General features: G+C 35.3%; 2 protein-coding genes across 2 annotated transcripts in view; both read right to left on the bottom strand.

Moving 5' to 3' along the window:
- Window positions 1-194: 194 nt before the first annotated feature.
- Window positions 195-13,593, bottom strand: unc45b (unc-45 myosin chaperone B). The gene is made up of 20 exons (XM_084138706.1): window positions 13,489-13,593; window positions 12,493-12,663; window positions 11,451-11,487; window positions 11,119-11,294; window positions 10,944-11,033; window positions 10,649-10,816; window positions 9,253-9,418; window positions 7,815-7,985; window positions 6,671-6,842; window positions 6,283-6,583; window positions 6,079-6,173; window positions 5,173-5,314; window positions 4,961-5,101; window positions 4,678-4,805; window positions 4,468-4,534; window positions 4,271-4,384; window positions 3,928-4,043; window positions 2,675-2,792; window positions 2,423-2,578; window positions 195-2,288 (listed from the first exon to the last, which is right to left on the bottom strand). The coding sequence occupies exons 1-20, from the start codon at window positions 13,492-13,494 to the stop codon at window positions 2,025-2,027; spliced, it is 2,799 nt and encodes a 932-aa protein (XP_083994832.1). The 5' UTR covers window positions 13,495-13,593; the 3' UTR covers window positions 195-2,024.
- Window positions 13,594-14,917: 1,324 nt separating this feature from the next.
- The window catches only part of pip5k1bb (phosphatidylinositol-4-phosphate 5-kinase, type I, beta b), a 45,018-nt gene continuing 37,735 nt past the window's right edge, over window positions 14,918-22,200 (bottom strand). The window contains exons 12-15 of the mRNA XM_084138587.1: window positions 21,354-21,509; window positions 20,081-20,216; window positions 17,216-17,324; window positions 14,918-16,263 (exon numbers count right to left, since the gene is read on the bottom strand). Coding sequence (XP_083994713.1) covers window positions 16,261-16,263; window positions 17,216-17,324; window positions 20,081-20,216; window positions 21,354-21,509 — 404 coding nt within the window. The 3' untranslated portion in view covers window positions 14,918-16,260. The remainder of the gene's footprint in view (window positions 16,264-17,215; window positions 17,325-20,080; window positions 20,217-21,353; window positions 21,510-22,200) is intronic.

Genomic DNA, 22,200 nt, shown 5'->3' with positions numbered 1-22,200 from the left:
TGTAATGCATATGGAAAATATTTAAGCCTAGCTTTAGAGGAATGCGTAGCCTACACAAAACCGCAGCAAACGTGAACAACTATGAATCGTCTTATTTTAAAGCAGAATTATATTAATATGAGGTCATGAAAACTGTATACATATAATTAACCCTTTCATGCATGAATTATGATAACCTCAGTCAGGATTTTTTTCCTATGTGTTTTTATTGCTCTTAGGGCATGAAAAACAAGATTTCATTTTTTTTTTTTTTACACATTTTTCAAAGAGATTTCAGATGTCCACTTGAGTGGACAGCATGCGTTTATGGTTTAAACTGAAGAGATACTGTATTAAACATAATACAATAATCAAACATAAAGTGTGTATTTAACAAAAGAATCAAAATAATATAAAATCATGTGAAAACTATAAAATATATACAAAAAATATAAATGCGTAATATTGCAAAGGCAATACTTCGCTTATCTTTGATATCAGAACATGAGGACGTGATTACATCAAAATTTTCTACAGCTCCCTCCAGTGTACCAGAGTATGTCAATTTACATTTATTAGCTGATAATTCTGATTATGTTCAAGATGGACACATTTCTAGCATAGCCCTCCTCTGAGAAAACCTAGCGATACGTTTTTTTCCAGTCTCATCTGAAATGAGCAGTGTTGGGGGTAACGCATTACAAGTAACATGCATAATGAATTCAGATTACTTTTTTGATGTTACAAGTAAAGTAATGTGTTACAAGTAACATGCATTATGTAATCAGATTTTTTTTTAATGTTACGAGTAATGTATTACAAGTAACATGCATTACCTAATCAGATTACTTTTTGATCTAACAAGTAAAGTAATTAATTACAAGTAATGTGCATTACATAATCAGATTACTTTCTGATGTTACGAGTAAAGAAACGCATTACAATAACGTGCATTATGAAATCAGATTACTTTTTGATCTAACAAGTAATGCATTACAAGTCACATACATTATGTAATCACATAACTTTTTTTGATGTCAATGAAAATTACATTCTAATAATACAAATACATTTATTTACAGTCAAAAAAAGTCACTGCAGATTAAGTATTTTCAAAAACAATATTCACAGTATAAGTATGAATTGTAGCTGAAATATAGCCATTGATGCATGAGGTCCACTATAGTGGACAGATGATTAATCAGATTAGATATTGCTTATCCCGGAGCAACTTGGCATTTCTGACTGACCATTGGCCATCTTGGTTTGGAGGGAGAAAAATCTAAACACAACGGCTTGCCACTTGATTGCAATATATAGGATGATGCACCAGGGTCCACTGAAGAGGTTGATGTGCAACTATGCCATCAAAACCCGTGCATTTCAAGAAAATGCTTTTTTAATAGCTGTCCACTGTAGTGACCACTATGCATGAAAGGGTTAAATAAGAATTGTGGGGGAAAAGTAACACTATAAAAGGGTTTCATTTGTTGATATTAATGCATTAGGTATCATTCATGAACTAACAATGCACATATTTTGACAGGGTTTATTAATTTAGGTTGTGTTAATTTAATGTCAGTTTATCAGAATTTGGGAATAAAACATTTAAATTGCCCCCCAGAATAGTGTAATTACAGAAACTAAGAACTACACCAGGTTAACCTGCCAAACCTTTTGATTGAGATAGAGCAAGGTAAATGTGTGTGGTTGTAAAATATATACTTGTATACGTGAAAGAATAATTCTGATAATGTCAATATGAAGAAATAGATTCCAGTCATCTTTTCTCAAAAAAAGATATTTTTTTTAATCTGTGAATCAAAACTTCACATGTGAAAATACATGAAATATGAAATAAATACCAAATGCAAGACCACTGATCAAACAAACAGCCACACAAACATAGTCTTAAAAAGAACTATGCTTAATCATTAGAAATTTTAAAAAGAAAACATTGCCAATGGTTTGCAGTCTTTCCACTTTCCCAGAAAGCAGACCATTCTCTATTCGTCTAATGACACGTCACAATTCATTTTTTCTGTTTATTGTGAAAACGGCTTTACAAGTCCATGATCCATGGCTCTAGACAGGCAGGCCCGAGCTGCGTTAATAGCATCCTGCTTCTTGGGGTTGTCCTCCAGTTTTGCCACGTATGTCAGGATTTCCAGCAATTCACTTTCAATTAGCTTCTTGGCTAGTTCATCATCAGCATCCAGCATGTTAAACACTGTCACAAGACCTCTGTGCTGAATTTCAGGGTTATCATGGAGACACAATCTCTGCAAGATCTCAAGCCACTGCGCAGTCTGTAGATAATAAAATAAATCATATTACAGTCTATCATCTTTGGTATGAGCATCTGATACCAACACTGTACCATTGTACCACCACAATAATGGTAGATTGCAGTGCGACGTGAAGGCTGTTTAATGATACATACCACTTTAGTCATCTTAACAGCGAGTTTCTTCTGTGCGGCAGTGAGCATAGCCAGTGCGCCAGCAGCCGCCCTCTGAAGCTGCTCATCATCTTCACTACAGAGCAGGATTAGAAGCTTGAGTTTATCATTGCCATCTTGTAGATATCTGTCTTGAACCTGTCAAAATAATGAATCTGGTCGATATTTACATCCAAACTAGCAAAAAAGGCTACATTTGATAAGCATAATGTATTCTCAATAGTAATTTCATACATCCTTGCAGCAAACCAGATTGCACATGCACTCTGTGGCAGCTTGTCTGATTTGATCATGTTCCTCAAACATATAGTTTTCGATCTCTGGAAGTGCTTTTTCTTTTAGGATTTTCACTCTGTGGAAAGAGAGATAAATAATTAGATTTGCATAACCAGAATAGTTCCAAATTTTAGGTTTATGGATTTGGTTGGGTGTAAATAAATTTTTTCCCTATGGTGTGAGCATGGATCTTGATTTCTGTTTTTTCTTGTTCACTTTTATCTATCTATCTATCTATCTATCTATCATCTATCTATCTATCTATCTATCTATCTATCTATCTATCTATCTATCTATCTATCTATCTATCTATCTGTCTGTCTGTCTGTCTGTCTGTCTATCTATATATCCATCCATCCATCCATCCATCCATCCATCCGAGTAGTCACTCTCTGAGTAGGTACTTCTTTTGAGTAAGTAATGTACTTCACAACCATTAAAATGCATGTTCTATATTTATATGAATGTGTGCAATTGTTTAATAAATAAAAAGCTTCTGGTCAAAGAATAAAATTCATCATGTTGTCATTATCATTAATACCTACCAGTGTCAGTTGTAAATCCCCTCCCATGGCCTTATGGAATAGTGAAGTGTCCATTGGAAGCGCACTTCAGAATCTCGCCGGAAGTAGTAGTACTTATTGTACAGTAGTCAACATTTGAAGTGGATAAAAAAAGTTAATCAAAGTTGTCCTAAGACAAGAACGGATATTGTTCAAAATTCATGTATAACTTTGATGAAAGGTTTTGATCCACTTCAAATGTTGACTACTGTAGTACTAGTCATCCAGGTACTTATTGCCTTCTCTTTTATGAATACTGTTAATACTTCCCTTTTCACACACTGTTTTTAGCCTACTATATAGTTGGGAAGTATACATATTAAGATGCAGCATAATGTGACACCATATTTGCAGCTTTTCATTAGAGCCTGCAGTTCCTCCACCAGCCCACCAGAAGGAACCCTCACTGAATTTCTAGGAAGCCACTTCCTGTCCAGGTTGTATTTTATGTATTTGTGAAGTCTTGTTAGTGTTTAGCTACAATTCTTTTGCACCTTTTGTTCTGATGTCTTGTTATTTTGGTCTTTGTGATACTGCATTTTGTTTTTGTTTTGTTGGTTCTGAATCCTGCCTTTCCTTTATTTTTGCATTTAAAATTTAATGTTGGGGGTCTTGAACAAATCCCAAACTAAAATGTTTGACACTCACCGAAGTTTGTCGTTTAAGGCAGCAAGATTTGTAAGACCCAGCAGAGCTTCAAAGTTTTCCATACCATCTCGTTCTGTATTTAACAAGGAAACCAGTGGTCGCACAACTTCATATATCTGTAATGGAAAGAGTAGAAACATGGAAAATTAAATATTACATTTTATTTTAGATTTTTTCATGCTCAGAATACCCTTAATATTTAAAGTAATGTGTAATATGGTTTTCAATAATGTGTCGTGAAATGCAAAAATGTATTTTAAGGTATCCTTCCCCTTTAAGCTTTCCTGTATTTTACCCATTCGTCTGGCTTTAATATTGCTACAGATGTAAAAGGTTATCTTACCCTCTCGCCAGGAAAGGCGATTTCAGGATTGGAGACGGCAGCAATCTTAGCCAGAGCATGGCTGGCCTTTACTTTTCCATTTGCGGTTCCTTCCAGGGCTAATGGGATCAAAGCCTGTCGCACATAGTAGTGAATAGTTTGTATTTCGCAAAATATGAGATTCACTATGGGTTTGTATTTGCTCTGTGGTCTTTTACCTTTCCTCCACCCTGAGCTACAATTGTGCCACGATCTTTAATATCATTTGCCAAGGCAAGAAACACTCTGGGTGGACAAAAAAAGTAAGTGTATTAACTTCGGCAGCATAATAAACAATACATAATCAGACCATATTATATTTTTTGCATCAGGGTCCAAAATCAAAAACAAGCGATATAGTACCAAAAGAAAACATAACAAAATAAAACCTTGAAAGCATCTCTTTGGTTTGATCAGTCAGGATGGAATTATCTGCTTTGACCATGACAGCAATAGCTGATGTGACTCCCGCTTTCAAAAGCCTTTTCACTCGCCTTTCAATAAAGTCCTTCTTATCCTAAAGCACAAGCAAAATGCTTTAAAATATAAGCAGTAACAGCAGTGTGACACCATGTACTAACATTTTTAAACATGCGTATTTATGAGTATTTATTAAGAAACTAAATGTAATATTTGTACTTTTTCCACATCACAGGATTCTGTCTATGTTACCTTCGGGTGCTGCTCAGGGACGTGTTGTTTGGAGAACTTGGCCAGCTGCACCAACTCCGGGAGGATATCTTTCTTGTCATAGCTGTTGGTGCAGTTGACCAGGGTGCAGGCGACAGCATATAGGATGGTCTTATCTTTTGACTATGAGAGAAAAATATATATTGTACATTTGTACATAGATGTGAATCTTCCCTATTAGGTTTTTCACATACCTTGGCGAGTTCAAACATGGCCCTCATAGCTGCTTCGTCCTCAACAAAATCATCTTTTACATCAGCATCATTGGTAAGATAAGCCAAGCCTTCAATGGCCCATTTCCTGGTGCGCACATCAAGTGTAGGGTTGCAGAGCCACCTGGAATAAATCAAATCTATGGTTGAAATGCAGTTTGACCCCATAACATCTGCATGGAGCAATTACAAACAAAACAAACGCTGAATAGGCATTGTTGTATGTTAATGTATTTAATGAGTTTCTGGCATCAGAAATTAAGTGTTTTCCATCTTAGTTTCTGTTTTTTTTAAATGTTTTTGATAGAAGTCTCTACTGGTCACCAAAGCTGCATTTATTTAATCAAAGAACAGTAAAAAACAGTAGTATTGTGAAATAATTTAAAATAAATGTTTTCTTTTAAATATATTTTTAAAATGTAATTTATTTCTGTGATGGTAAAGCTGAATTTTCAGCATCATTACTCCAGTCTTCAGTCACCTGATCCTTCAGAAAGGATTCAAATATGCTGATTTGGTGCTCAAGAAACATTTCTTATTATTATCAATGTTGAAAACAGTTGCTGCTTAATTATTTGTGGAAACCATGATACAGTTTTTTTTTTTTTCAGAATTCTTTGATGAATAGAAAGTTCAAATGAACAGCATTCATTTGAAATAGAAATCTTTTGTAACATTATACTATTCTTTACTGTCACTTTTGATTAATTGAATGCATAATTGCTGAATAAATGTATTAATTTCTTTCAAAAACATCTTACTGACCCTAACATTTTGAACGGTAGTGTATGTTTTCATAGTATATTAAACTACTATATTAAAAGATAAAGGAAAATGTAATGTCTCATAATATAAGTCCTTCAAATTAAAGATAGCTAGCGTTCTCACTTTCTGCACTGCTTGGCCAGTTTCTCAGTGGAACCCTCTGCAAATTGTCTCATGCTGTAATCATCTCCTCCAGCTGATCCCAGTTTACACAGACCCTGAGAAAGAAATTTATGTTACAAAATATATCAACTGCTCTCATTCAATCATTAATGAGCACTGCAACAAACACAGTTTGAATAGCATCACAGCAAGCAATTTGCGTACCACAAGGGCTCTGATCTTGATCTTGTCATTCTTAGTTTTCTTGTACATGTCCTTCAGCAGAGATACTCCATTGCTGATAAAGAAGGAGGCTTTGCTGGTTTTAGTAGACGCGTGAATGAGGGCCTCCACTGCTACCAACTGGTCCACTTCACGCTCGGATCCACAAAGCGCCACCATCATCTCCATAATGCCCTGATGACCCGCAAGGGCGTTTCCCACGTCAAACGGCCCCTGTAGAATGCCTGACAAAGCATTGATGGCATGGATGTTTTTGTCCATGTCATTGGGGTCAAACTTGCCCCTGTTGATGAAAACCAGTGACATTAAGTATAGTATATGTGCCACAATCTATGAATTCTATACGTTTTGTGGCAAAAGTGGAACTTACTTAATGTACTCATTACAGACATCTCTGAAGTTATCTCGCTCAGGGTCACAGCGCAAGTCATCATAGAGCTTGTTGAGGAGAACACTGGCAATCAGCTGTGTGTTTTCTGTCAGCGGCAACTGATCAGGAAGTTCTGGAACCTGACCGCAGACCTTCAGAATCTTCTTCAGGCCTGTTTTTGAGACAATTCCATTAAAAAACAACAACATTAAAACATGTAATTTCAGTCCTTCCAAGGAGTTGAAAGAATAATTATTGCTTTGGACAGCGAATACAATGTGTAATCTCTTTCTTCATTCTACACCATTGGTTCTCAACCGTAACAATATTTGAAGGGCAGATTACTTTTTTTGGTGATTTATGTATTAGCATTAAGAATAAAGCTTCTACCCAATACTTTTTGAGCCTGGTATAACTAGAAAACATTTATATTAATTAAATGGAAATGGAGTTATAATATTTTATAAATTTACATGACTTTCCCAGGTTAAGAAATCACTAGGCTTCCTCTTACATCCAGGTTTTTCAAGACAGTTGGAATCCTGGTTTTTAAAGCTAACACTTTAGTTTAGAGTCCAATTCTCACTATTAACTAGTTGCTTATTAGCATGCATATTACTAGGATATTGGCTGTTTATTAGTACTTATTAAAGCACATATTAATGCCTTATTCTGCACTAACCTTATTCTGCATCTCTTAATCCTACCCAATACCTAAATTTAACAACTACCTTATTATTCATGAGCAGTAATTAGGAATTTATTGAGGCAAAAGTTGTACGTAATAGTTAGTTAATAGTGAGAATTGGACCCTAAACTAAAGTGTGAAAGAAAAAGAAAAACAGGTGTTGAGGGGGTTAAATAAAAAATAAAAAAACTGGTTTCACAGACAGGGCTTAGATTAAGCCTGGATTAGGCCTTAGTTCAATTTGGACATTTAATTAGGTTTTATAAACATGCCTTAGAAAAAAACATTACTGCTGTGCATCTTGGGACAATGGCAGTGATATATTTTAAGATATGCCAGTGCAAATTTCTTTCAGGTAAAACAACTCAAACATGCATTTTAGTCTGGGACTAGGCTTAAGCCTTGTTTGTGAAGGTTGTAGGTTGAGAACCATTGTACTATACTGATGAAACGTACCGTGGTCAATGGTGAAAAGACATTTGGAGTTATCAGTGTCTTTTTTGTCTTTTCTTGGCACATTCCTGGTCAGGAGGTTCAGAGCCTGGTCTCGGCCAGGTCCAGACACCTTCTTGCTTGCGATCATCTCCAACAAGGCAAGCAGGATATCCTTCAAGTCCCTACTGGAGTCTGCCAGTCATCGGACAAAAGCAGTTTGCAATTTTATCACTCAATAGTCTTTTGCAAATTGGTTCAAATCAGCCGCGGCGCTACCATTGGGCCCGGGTGGGCCTGGGCCCACCCATTTTAGGTCCGGGCACACCCATTTTCTACTATGGTTTTGTACGTTTCTTCATTCGGATCTATTTGCGGTCCATTCCATTCTAAACAAACAACGCAGTTTACATGCTTCGTCCTTGTTACATTATTCATTAAGATAATAATTAATAAATGCACGCATAATTATCAGTGAACTTGATAAATGTTGCAGATATGTTTTACATGCATGCACAAACAAATGCCTTTCAACTTATGTGTGCAAAATTCAGAATAAAATGAATGTGCAGCAATTTGTACAAATAGAGAGTCTGTAGGCCTACTGTGTTGTTGCCATTAAATAAGCGCATTTAGTTTCATATTTGTTAAAATATTATAATGTTATTTTTTCATCTATGTTGATTATGAAAAGTGAACCGCACGAGTATAGGATGCGCAATATCGAGAGACATGGAGCGGGTCAGACATGATTTTGACCACTTAATTAAGTTTTGTTTTGCAGAAAGACTTTTTTTAAAGTGAATTTCGTTTTGTATAAATTGTATCTTAATTTATTTATCAGATATAATTTATTTATCAGATATAGCAGACAACACAATCATAGAGGCGCCCGCGCGGTCACTTATTGCTCGTGAACAGGAGCGCATCTCATCCTAACTTAACGAAACTCAGCATATGCCTCACAGACATGAAATATATCTTAAGAAAGCTTGAAATGTCTTTTTAACAATTTAAAACGAAAAGAAATAGGCTACTCTCTGGTTATGTAATCCATGATGTGCATTTCTCTCTATAGGCGCGTTCACTATGGAGATGGTTCACGATGATTTTATCGTGAAAAACGTGATAATTTAAGTTGAGAAAACTTAATTTCTTTAGGTGTTACCAATTGAAGTAATTTTTTTAAGTTGATCCAACTGTTCACTTTTTACAGTGTAATTACGCATTAAATTCAGGTAGGCTACTGAGTCGCTGTCCTCAGTGCCCAGAAAAGCGCTGAAACGGAGATGAAGGGGAACCCGTTTTTTTTTTTTTTTTTTTTTTGCTTATTTTAACTGGCCCATCCAGTTTTCTGGGGGCCCACCTACAATCAAAATCCTGGCGCCGCTAGTGGTTCAAATTATCACAATCTTCAGCAATGCTCCTCTGAATGCTCATTTTCTCAGCTGTCCTGTCTTACCGAGTACGAGTGCCTCTTCTTTGCCGTAATTTCTCTTGTCTCCTCCAGCAAGGGAGTCATTGACACACTGGAACAGGTTTGCAGTTGCCAGGGCAATCTCCTCATTGTCCACAGCCATGATGCTGCACAGTTTGCTTATTCCCACCATGTGGATGATGGCAGTTGCCTTTAAAACCCAAACACATTATTAATAAACATTTATAAATAAATGGCCACAAACACAGAAAATTGTACCAAGAGGACTGACATTGCCTTTAAGACCCCATGAAATAAAATGGGTGTTTAGTGATCTTTATTGTATTCCTTATTATATATATATTCTTTTGTTGTATAATTTATTGCACAAACTTTTAGTCAGTATGTTTTCCAGTAAAAATAAAATCAAGAAAAAATAAATAAATACAGTATATATATATATATATATATGTATGTATATATATATATATATATATATATATATATATATATATATATATATATATATATATAATACAGTATCTTAATATGTCAGGGCTCAACGCTAAGGATTTTTTCTACTGGCCCAGTCAGAGCAGTGGTTCAGATTTTTACTTTCCCTGCCAACATTTTCACTGGCCCCATAACAAAAAAGTTATATATAAATAAATTAAAATAGTTACTGTTTTCACTGTGTTTTACCCATGCAACCTTAAGAAGAAAAAAAGGTTATGACACCAAACCTCAGATAACAATTCTAGATTCCAATTTTGATATCACAGCAAAAACTACTAGCAAGACTAAAGACAAGTAAGCATTCAGTAATAAAATAAGAACAAATAATCAAATTATGAGCAAAAGACGGCTATTATTGACATAATGTGTGATTTCCTTCTTCCATTCAAGTGCAAGACGCACTTGCACAGTCTTCGGATGTGTGCTTGCGCTTTAATATTTAAATGGATCTTTATTGTATTCCTTATTATTAATCTATATTCTTATATTGTATTCTTTATTGCATTCATTTGCAAAAACATTTTAGTCAGTATTTTTTCTTGTTCTTCAGAAAAAACAATAATAATATTTTATATAATACTTAATGTGAATTTATTATAATACATTAATGCATTCAGAAAGTATGTTAATTGAAGGATATTTTTCTTACCCCTATAAATAAGCAAATTCATTTTGACAAATAGTTTTTCCACTCACATAAATGTTATATTTATGCCTAAATATAATAATAAGAAAAAATCTTATTTTAATATAAAATACAACATAAAAAATAATACAAATTAATTCAGTATAAATTATCTTAAAAAAAGTCTCAATATCTCAGTATATATGCACTTTATGTATCATTTTAATTTGTGTAATTTTTCTTTTCAGGTAGGAGGATGTAAAAAAAAAAAAATTGATTGGTTATTTGTCTGTTCCTCACCCTTGCTCTGTGGCCTGTGCACATTCCTGACAGGGTCCGGATGGCAGCCAGAATCATCTCAGAGTTTCCTGTGTCAATCAGCTGCAAAAGTAAAGGCACACCGTTCTCCTGGAATATTCTCTCTGCTCCCGCGTCCTCTCTGGCCAGGACAATCAGGTTGTTGGCAGCCTAGTGGACCCAACAAACATGTTGTTCAGTTTAACTGAGAGATATGTTACTGCAAATTACATTCATTTAGTTTTGCTTTACTGTTTTTAAGCTAAAAGGGAACAGAGTTCTAGGAAACTGTTCAAACCTTTTCTCTCTTTTCTTTATCTGATTCATCTGAAAATAGGATGTCAAACATGTTCTGCACTCTGGAGTCAGTTGAGAAGGTCGTCTTCAGCTGTGGGGAAAATCAGATATGCTCCTTAGAAACTCAGATGTTCATTACGAGAACTCAAAAGCATTTTGACAGAAGCGATCCTCACCTTCTGTTGGATCTCAGCTCCGAGTCTTCTGAGGGTCTCAAGGAAGGTCTTGTTTTTAGGCTCAATGGTTGCACATCTCTGTACGTCCTTAAAGGCCATGTCCAGTTTGCCAAGCTTCTCGAGTGCTTGGCATCTTCTGTACAGAGCCTTGATGTCCGCAGCATCCACATCGATTGCTGCAATTGTATAAAAGAAACAGATCAGCATTCATCAGTATTTTTTTAATGGACCAAGAGAAACATATTTTAGATGTTTGATGGTATACTTGAAAAATAAGAAAATGTAAAAAAAAAAGAAAAAAGGGGGGGGAAGAATTAATTTGCAAATCATACCTTTAGTGGCATCTGATGCTGCATTGTTATAATTTTCCTGGAAAACAAGACATCAAATGAAAATCATACAGAAATATTTGATGGCGCATTCAAGTCATGTCGGGAAGATCGTATTTATGAGTTGAATCCCATCAAAAAGTCTGGATTTTATTTCAACCCCGGTCTTTATGAGTTGGGTTTTAAAAAAGTGCTATATTTTTGTGTAGTTAATTAAAGGGAGAGTTCACCTAAAAATGAAAATTCTGTCATCATTTACACTCACCCTCATGAGCGAAGACTTTCATTCATCTTCGGAACACAAATGAAGATCTTTTTAATGAAATCGGAGAGCTTTCTGTCCCTGCCTCCAGCTACACAACTGACACTTTGACGCTTCAAAAAGTTCGTAAAGAGATTGTGAAACTCATCCATGTGAATTGAGTGGTTTAGTCCAAATTTTCTGAAGAGACTCGATCGCTTTATATGATGAACAGATTTAAATGAGTCTTTTATTCACATATAAACATTGATCAGCGAACATAAACAGAAGCTCAACCAAACATGCTAGATGCACAAGAAAGCTCAAACATGCTGCATAACACATGAGAATGAACCTCACTGGTTCTTGCAGAAGTTCAAATGTGCTGCGTAACACGAGAATGAACCTCATTGGTTCACGCACATCAAGCGAACATGCTTGAGCTTCCGTTTACCAGATCTGATGTGTGAGTTGATGAATGTTTATATGTGAATAAAAGCCTAAATTCAATCTGTTCATCATATAAATCGATCGAGCCTCTTCAGAAAATTTGGACTAAACCACTCAATTCATATGCATTAGTTTTACGATCTCTTTATGAACTTTTTGAAGTGTCAAAGTGTCAGTTGCGTAGCTGTCTACAGAGGGACAGAAAGAGAAAGATCTATATTTATATTCCGAAGATGAGCGAAAGTCTGATGGGTTTGGAACGACATGAGGGTGAATAATTAATGACAGAACTCGGAAATACAAACTTCCCAGGAGGAATTAAATGCACTACTAGCACAGGATGTAAACTCTTACCTTTTTCAGGAAACAGGCTGATCTGTTCCTGTAGATGACCGCTAGCGCTTTCTTGTCTTTGCAGCCCTTTATGGCTTTAGTGTAGCTCTCAATGGCTTTGTCGATTTCTCCAGCCTGGAAGTACTTGTTACCCTCATCCTTTAACTGAACTGGATCTCCAATTTCTCCCATCTATCAGAGAATGTTACAATTTAGAAGGTTGCATATTGTTCAAATGCAACCCTTTTTCTGTATATAGTCAAATTCACGCAAGTGTTAGATTTAAAATTAATTTAATAGAACTTTCAGACAATATACTTGCACACAACATTAAAAATAGCAGCATTCGTCGTAAAAAATATGCAATTATTAATATTATTATCATATATATAGTGTATATATTTTCAAATAAGCAAAAAATATTATGTAACATACATTAATTATGTTGTGTAGGAGATTTCCTTGTTTAGAGGAGATTTTTGCCTCAGTGCATGAAAAAAAACTTTAAAGATATGTATTGTAATTCAAATCTACAGACACACATGTAAATAGATAAAGTGCAAAAGAAAATAAATAAAAACAAACACTTAAAAGTGTATTTTGGAAATGATCTTTCCACTAGTCTGAAAACACACATTATGAAAAGGCAAATAGCCCAAAATCTCAAAACTGACCAGTGCATTAAAAAAAACTGTTTTTTCCTTTAGTGTCTTGCCTTAATTACAAACCTTTAATTCAAACACATTCCTTGTAACATTTAAATATCGTACATCAAAACATGTTCAAACTTACCATTTAGGTGCCAGTTTTCTCAAGCAAGTGGTCAAGCACATGTTATCTCTGACTTTAACTGTCTGACCCTCAAGCCTTATTTGGGCAACAGTGTGGCCTCATACGAGATCCTACCTCAACAATACTGAACGCAGTGAATGGCAACTTCTGTTTTCTATAAATTAGACATATTCCCCATTCTATCTCCTATGACTACAGATTATGCATGTGATTATAGTTACTTACCGTCATTGAAGTGAATTCTGCTTCGTCGTGAGAGGAAAATCTGTTCTTGTGTCAAAGTGTAGTTTCTTGTCTTTTGGGTTTATCAGTTGTAACGCCCCCCCAAGGGTCTCTTATATCTACACGTTGCACATGGGGGGCACATACCAGGATAACGGATGGATCCATTTCATTGTGAGGGGTGGCACGGTCTTAATCCACCTCACCTGGTGATACAAATGCATTATGCATCTTATCAGTCACAACTTGAGATTACATCTTTCATGGTTTTTCCCTATTCCACATCATGCTGTTAATTTATTCCTGTTATGGTAGATTCATTTTAATTAGCAGATAATGCGGTCACCCCTTATATCAGTGAAATGGCCTGTCTTTGATATGGTCTATTTAGGGAGAGGGTATGACAGCTGAGAAATCAGTAGCAAATGTCCAGAGCCACCTGATGGGAGGGGGTGTCTCAGAACAGCTGGTGTGCTGGAGGTCTCACTGGTACTTTCTAGAATGGAAGGACTCTCCAACAGAAAGAACTGGGGGAAGGTGTTACGCTCATAACAAAACATCCTGCAACCCAATATATATATTGAATTTGTTTATTTAACTACTTTAACCTTAGATTTAACTGTTGGATTTGGATTAATCTTTTAACCTCTCTGAATACATCACCAATATATTCACGGTTATTGATAAAGACAATAAATCACTATACATGCCCTGTTGTCACCATGTATACTGTACATAAAAAGCGATTAAAGATGAGATACTTTAAGTGACAATGCTGATTTTGACATCTAAGTGAACAGAGTGGCAATATAATGTTAATAATACTGTTTACTACTGTTTGAGTAACATTTTTTTATAAAGAAATAAATGTATTCTTTTCTTCAGAAAGGACACGTTAAATTGATCAGAAACAAAATCACAAAGTTTCCACAAACATGTTAAGCAGTACAACTGTTTTCAACATTGATAATATAAAGGAATGTTTCTTGAGCAGCAAATCAGCATATTAGAATGATTTCTGAAGGATCATGTGACACTGAAGACTAGAGTAATGATATAATAAATAAAAATATTAAAATACAAAAACAGTTCTTTTAAACTGTAATAATATTTAACAATATTACTGTTTTTACAGTATTTTTTATTAAATAAATGCAGCCTTAGTAAAGCATGAGACTTCCTTCAAAAACATTAAAAAGTCTGACGACTTCAAACTTCTACATTTTACAGCACATTTTACAACACACTTTAATGGAATTGAAATATATACATATTTACCAAAATGGAATAGATTAGATTTAGCCAATAGATTTCTCTAATGCATAAGCTTGATCAGAGCTCTTGTGGAGAGAAGAATTTATTGAAGGTAGTGGTGTATAGGTCTTCAGCAGCGATGTCAGTGTGTCGGACTTCAAAAAATCTTAACCCAAAGTTCTGACTGTGGAACAAAACTTTATACCTACAGCTAATTTGCATACAAATGAGATCACAGGGACATTCTGAGGGAAACGCAGCATACAGCCACACAGGACGAACTTTCCCACAAACACCCTGGGAATAACCTAACCAATGGATGAGTTTTACGATATATACAAAATACATCAGGGCTATAAATATTTGAAACACATCATCTTTCAATTATTGACTCAAAACACCCATGAAAATCCAATTAAGATCGGTATCCAACATCCAACACTGTAAATCGACCAAGTGAAACTGGTTATCAGCACGTCCCGATAATCTCAAAATGGCCAAATATTGGTCAACATGAAATTCAGACCAACACAATGTTAATTTATAATAATGATTTAATAAATTATGGCCTCAAAACAAACAAAGGTGCAATAATAATATTCAAAAGACAGTTCTGACATGGCATTTAAAATCAGAAGCGCACTAGCATAACATCAAGCAATCATTTGGACGGCTCTAGGAAAAGGATCTCCTGAGAGAATGTATTATGCGTGTATGAAACTCACCCAATCCCCACATGAAAGATTGACTTCTCATCTGCATTTCAGCACATAAAAACATTCTGGCATCTGGATAAGATGTAAATGATACACTGTTGATGCGAGTCCCACTCTTGATTATCAGGAGCTTATGTGCCAGCATAAATCTGAGAATGACTGAAGTTACACTCCTACATTTACAGTACGTCACACATCTGTGCTCATAAGAGATGTCTGAGAACTAAAGTCACACTTCCATTGTTTCCTAGAAACTGTGTGTTTCCTTGGAAATAAAACATCAGGATTATTACTCCAGTGAGGAGAACTACCATAACACACACTTGTATAATGTATGAAAAATTGCACATTTAAAAATATCTGAACAGCTCTGTTAGCTAGAGTTTGAATCACAAGCATTGCATCTAGATCACTAAAGACTAGATCCTTTAAGAGGTAAAGAGGATAGCTGTTAGAAACCATCTTTGCATATCAGAGGAGTGTATTTATTGCATGTCTACGAAACAACGAATGACGTCACGTCTGTCTTCAGTCTCTGACTACCTTTCATCCGTAGAGTTCTTTCGCTGCTGAGAAGTTCAGGGCTACAAAAGCACAATCTGCTTTTGGTTGGATGTCCATCTTATAGCCACAGTCCAAGGAAATGTTTAGCATTGGGATTAGATACAGATGTCTTTTTGTAGTTGTTGTATTGGCACAAGTCAGCACTTTCTTCTTCTGACTTCTTTTATTTGTTTGGCAGCAGGGGGCGCTCTTGGCACATGAGGATCCAGGGGAGAGATGAAGAAACATCTCATTTTGCGCCTCACTGGAAAGATGATCAACAACATGATCAAAGTTTATAACAGTTACAAGTTATTAGTGGCAGTATAACTTTCAAAATATATAAAAAAATGTTTTTAAAATAATAATAAAAAGATAATGTTGTAATATAATATAAATAATTATAATTAATCTGATATTTATATATATATATATATAAAAAAACCATTGTAATCATTTATAAATATTTCTAAATATCATACATTTCTGAAAGTTTTTATTTATATACAATAATTATTATTTGTTCATTTATTATTATAAAATACTGGAAGGATCATCAACAACATAATAAAAGTTTATATATATATATTTTTTTTTTTCAATTAATATATTATAATAATTTAAAACAATTATAAATAGGCCTATCAGATTAAGTTCTAAAAGTTATCATTTATATTATAAAGTTATTATTTAAATTTGTTATTACAATTTATAATATTGACTGACTAACCATATCCCTTACCTTATAATAACTTTCAGAATTGAATCTGATATTTATAAATAAAATATTTATACAATTATTTTTTATAAAGTTGTGATATAAAGTATAAGGAAAAGGTAAGTGGTTCAGTATTACAAATCAGAATCAACCATTTACACTACTATTTATACAGTATTACGCAATAATAGATATTTTAATTTTAATTTTTGAAAATATCATTGCAGATCTAAGGGAACTTATACAGAGTAGACGACATATTTTATTTGGAGTGAGTGAAAACAAGGCTGCGAGGGATAAAAGTACAGTGGATTCTACTGAGTATTGATAATTAAGTTAATAAAACACTGAAAATATGTCTTTGCAAAAAACATATGACAGTACAACCTACTGAACGTACTATACGTTTGTTCCTCGCAACTTTATTTTCAATATGACCCTGATTAAGGTCCATAGATCCCTCAAGATCCAATCAACTAACTGTAATGCAGAAACTCACAAAGTAGACATCCAGCACTGAGTCGTCATCTCTATCCATGTCCATGGTGCTTTGCTCAGACGTCAGACAGATGGCGCTGTCCTCCAATGTAAAAGTCGAGCAGGCACATCTGAAAGGAAACAACAGCAATGAATCAGAAGAACAGTAGGAAGAAGCTCAAGGACAAATTAAGAGTCCTTAAAACATGATGGATGAATATTGAGCAAAGCTGGTGGTCTCATAAATGCCAAAACTCTGATCTGAGGGAATGTGTGTGGCCGTGTGTTAAGACAGAGACAGGGAGACGAAAATAGAAAGCATTTCAGCAGTAATATTTCTCATCATTACCATGACACATTTCATATGAGCGCTGGCCATCTACATCCACTTCGGAATGTGCTTATGTTTTTGTTGCCTGCAATAATCTCTTGAGTAATTGATGCCATGGCAACCAGACCCTTGTTCACCTCGTGAACGTAAAGCACTCTGCGCATGTGACACATTTCAGGGTGTTCATTAACACAGACTCACCCTGGACTTCATCAAACGTTTTCCAAGTCTAAGGTCAGTAAGACTTTTTGGGAAAGAATCGAATACTTTTATTCAGCATGCAAGGACCGCTAATTAATCTATTATATTGATGAAGTCAACAAGATAGCATCTGACAAAGCTCTTCTAACTCAGTAATCATTGTTCAAGCACCGAATGCCCCCTTCTGTGGTATTCTGTGTCATAAAACAATCTATTATATTCGTCCTTAGCAAGCAGGTGAAATATTTATGAGGCCTTTTCACAGGAATTCCACTTAAAACAGGTGTGTGTCAAAGGTGAGGAGATCAGTGAAAACCAAACACAAAGAATTGAGCAGAAGAACAAGTGTAGCATGACAACACCTGGTCAGTCGCTCACGCCAGCTGTAGCGGATCAAAGAAATCCATCTTGAAGTGTTACATTGTGGCATTGTTTGACTATATTCAGAGAGACTTAGTTAAAGGGATAGTTCACACAATTTTTTTTTACTTTTGTCATCATTTACTTATCATTCTTGAAAGTGATTTTGAAGTATGTGTTGCTCTTTTCCATGCAATTACAACAATAATAAGGTTTTTAGGCTTCAAAAAGGACTCAAAAGCACCTTAAAAGTAGTCTATATACAACTTGAAATAAATCAAATTCAAAAAATCATAATATCAAGCTCATTTATGGAAGATTGTTACAGACATTGTTTCTGCCACAAAATAAATGGGCTCATATCTCACATCTCATCTACTGATTTTTTTTTCTAGAAATGACCCCTATTCATAGACTGTGATGATGTGTTGCCAAAACCTCTAGTTTTTCATATTTTAATTTTGTAAATATTTATCACACATTTATAACGCTATATATCGTGCTATATTACCTTGTCAGTAAATGACAAAAAACGAATTAACGCTGAGAGAGTGTTTCTAATAAAGTGAGTGACAGCAAATTTTACATCTTTCTCTCTTCTGACCAACGTATCAATCTCTCTATATTTTTTCCCTCTTTTGAAAAGTCATTGAAACTCTATCACAGATTTTTTCTTTTGCTATTGGATCAAAATGGAAATATAAAAAAGATATTTGCTGTCGTCTCCCGTTCACCGCTATAGAAGTTTAACCAACTACGACGACTTCCGCTTCCTCTAAACCCCAGAAATGTGAAAAGAGTCCATTGCAAGTTAATATCTCACAATTCGGACCTTTGCCCTCACAATTCTGACTTTCTAATTCACAACTCTAACTTTATTTCTCGCAATTCTGAGTTTAGATATAAAGTCAAAATTGTGATATATACATTATAAAGTCTGAATTGTGAGATAAAAACTCGCGATTACCTTTTTTATTCTTTTATTCCGTGGCTTAAACAAGCTTTCATACTGAATAGTGTGTTCATGAGAGAAGTAGCAAAGTTGTATTTGAGTAGGAATCATTCTTTTGAGTCAGATCTTGTCAAATAATCAATTGATTCAATTCACAAAACCACTGAATGATTAGATGATGAATTTAATTTATCTGGTTCTCACTGTGGTTCAGAGACTACTGGTTAAAGCATAACCACTTAAATTTGGTCTGTTTATCACATAAAGTTCACAATCATATGACGCCCAAGTCACACGATTACCTTTATGATACTTTTTTAGTGCTTATTTGTCTCCTTTTTGAAGCCCATTTATTATAACTGCATGAAAAAGAGTGACTAAAATGTCTCCAGTTGTATTCCATGAGAATGTGTTAGCAAATTCATATATTTTATTTTGGTGTTAATATTTTAAGAGGTGTTAGTGAGGCCAGCAGGGGGCGCTCACCCTGTGGTCTGTGTGGGTCCTAATGCCCCAGTATAGTGACGAGGACACTATACTGCCAAAAAGAGCACCGTCCTTCGGATGAGACGTTAAACCGAGGTCCTGACTCTCTGTGGTCATTAAAAATCCCAGGATGTCCTTCGAAAAAGAGTAGGGGTGTAACCCTGGCATCCTGGCCAAATTTGCCCCTTGGCCTCTGTCTATCATGGCCTCCTAATCATCCTCATATACTGATTGGCTTCATCAATGTCTCCTCTCCACCAATAAGCTGGTGTGTGGTGGGCGTTCTGGCGCAATATGGCTGCCGTCACATCATCCAAGTGGATGCTGCACATTGGTGGTGGTTGAGGAGATTCCCCCTTCTATGTAAAGCACTTTGAGGTCTCAGAAAAAGCGCTATATAAATGTAACAAATTATTAAATTATTATTATTTTAGGTGAACTATTCCTTTATGTATCTCTGTGGAGGGAACAGAAGTAGAAGGAGATGTGAGGAGCTAACAGGTGTGTGTCAGGTTTATGGGTCTGAAGGTTTGTGAGATGTGTGTGAAAGGTGTCACCTTTCATTAGATCTGGCCTTCAGGTACCGATCTGTGACGAATATAGAGGGCGGGGAGAGGGTGTTTCTCAAGGAAGAGGCTTCATGTGGGTAAGGAGTCTGAGGGACCAGGTCAGGACGGTTATAGGACCAGAACACTGTGGTATGAGACGACAGAGACATCACATGAGGTGATTTCCTGAATAAATGTACAATATATGAAAGTTACTACATTGCTGTGCAAAAGTTTGGAGTCGGTAAGGTTTGTTAATGTTTTTGAAAGAAGTTTCTTATGCTTACCAATGCTTTAAAATGTAACAAAAACAGTGTGAAATATTATTACAATTTAAAATAACTTTTTAGTTTAATATATTTTTAAATGTAATTTATTCCTGTGATGCAAAGCTAAATTTTCGCATCATTACTTCAGTTTTAGTGTCACATGATCTATTAGAAATCATTCTAATATGCTGATTTGCTGTTCAAGAAACATTTCTTATTATCAATGTTGAAAACAGCTGTGTTGCTAAAAAAAAAAAATTCCGGATTCTTTGATGAACAGAAAGTTCAAAGAACAGCATTTATTTGAAATAAAAATCTTTTGTAACATTATACATGTCTTTACTGTCACTTTTAATCTATTTAATGCATCCTTGCTGAATAAAATTAAAAAAAAAGAACAAAAACTTACTGACCCCAAACTTTTGAACGGCAAGGTATTACATTTTTATTATAATTCATACCCAGCACTGCAGCAGCTCTAAACCAGTGACATACATCAGCACAAAAAGTCAATGCAATAAGGTTTGTGTTAAGCTAGTAAATGTGAAATGAATGAGGAAGAAATGGCTGTCTGGAAAAAAGACAGCACAGTAGCTTGTTTTTCAGGGTTTTTCCAAAATCAGACACTTCCTGTTTATATCTGTGAACATTAATAGAACTGATGTCTGCAAGTATGTCACCATTTGTGTTTGGTATTGGGATGGGGTGCAAATGAAGGGCTTTTTACACTGCATTTAACCCAGGGTATCATTTAACCCCAGTGTAAAGGCATTTTTAACCCTGGCTAATGTTTCTGTCCTCATAAAAAAGCCAATAAGAATGCTAACCAAGGTTTTAAAGATGTACAATAATCAGCTAATCCAGTGTAAAATATGAAAAGTGTGAAATATAAAACATAATAACCAAGGATTATGTTAATCCAGAGTTTAAATTATCCCTCGGATGATCATTTCAAGTGTGAAAAGCCCTTTAGCCCTCAACCCAACCTTTTTCATATAGTCAGTGCCGCCCACCTTGTCCATCCAGACTGGCAAGACTACGAGCTCCTCCAAGTCTGTCCACACTCTCCTCGGTCTTCTCCTCCTTCTGTGGGGACAGCACCTCTTGAGAAGAACACTTCAGTGCTGATATGGAGTTACGCGCCCTCTTGCCCGGGGAGAAGCGATTTGCTGGATGTGTGACAAAGAGACTAATTATGGACACTGTCCTAAATGAACTGAAAATATGATGATATAACTCTCCCCTAACTGTTACCTGGCAGCCGACAATTAGACCGTGAAACGAAATCTCGGCCCACTGTCTAACTTTATTAGAAAGGGGAAATATAAATCTACATTGTGTTATATTAATATTGGTTATAAGAACCATATTAAGGGGGGTGAAATACAGTATCGGACTTCTCGAGTAGCCGAAGAACATCTCAGAAAGAGGAAGGAGAAGTTCTGTTATTGTGCGCACTGATGTAATGTTTCAAAATATTCTGACTAATGAAAAAAAAAAGGTTGAGCAAGAGTATTGGTTACTACATCTGACTTCCGTTCTTGAGTTTTGTCATTGACAGGAAGATTTAAATATGACTGATTATCATCTTTTTCAATGCACTTCTTTGAACTGTAGCATCCTTGTACAGCGACTCTCACATGCAAACAACACTCATATTTTCTTCATGTTTGATATAAATCTCTTAAAATTTGTTTTTGAGATCATTTTAGTTTATGCAATATACAGTGAGGAAAATAAGTATTTGAACACCCTGCTATTTTGCAAGTTCTCCCACTTAGAAATCATGGAGGGGTCTGAAATTGTCATCGTAGGTGCATGTCCACTGTGAGAGACATAATCTAAAAAAAAAAATCCAGA

The sequence above is a fragment of the Abramis brama genome, assembly GCF_963993115.1.
Source record: "Abramis brama genome assembly, chromosome: 16".
Classification (NCBI taxonomy): Eukaryota; Metazoa; Chordata; class Actinopteri; order Cypriniformes; family Leuciscidae; genus Abramis; species Abramis brama.
The sequence above is the reverse complement of the archived record's forward strand: the minus strand, read 5'-3'. Positions and strand labels throughout refer to the sequence as shown.

Excerpts from the sequence above, each read along its gene's own strand:
- unc45b (XM_084138706.1), bottom strand. Across the intron at positions 10,817-10,943 it reads ATAAAGAAAAGAGAGAAAAG|GCTGCCAACAACCTGATTGT; the intron begins GTTTGAACAGTT and ends TGGGTCCACTAG. Across the intron at positions 4,044-4,270 it reads TCGCCTTTCCTGGCGAGAGG|ATATATGAAGTTGTGCGACC; the intron begins GTAAGATAACCT and ends TTTCCATTACAG.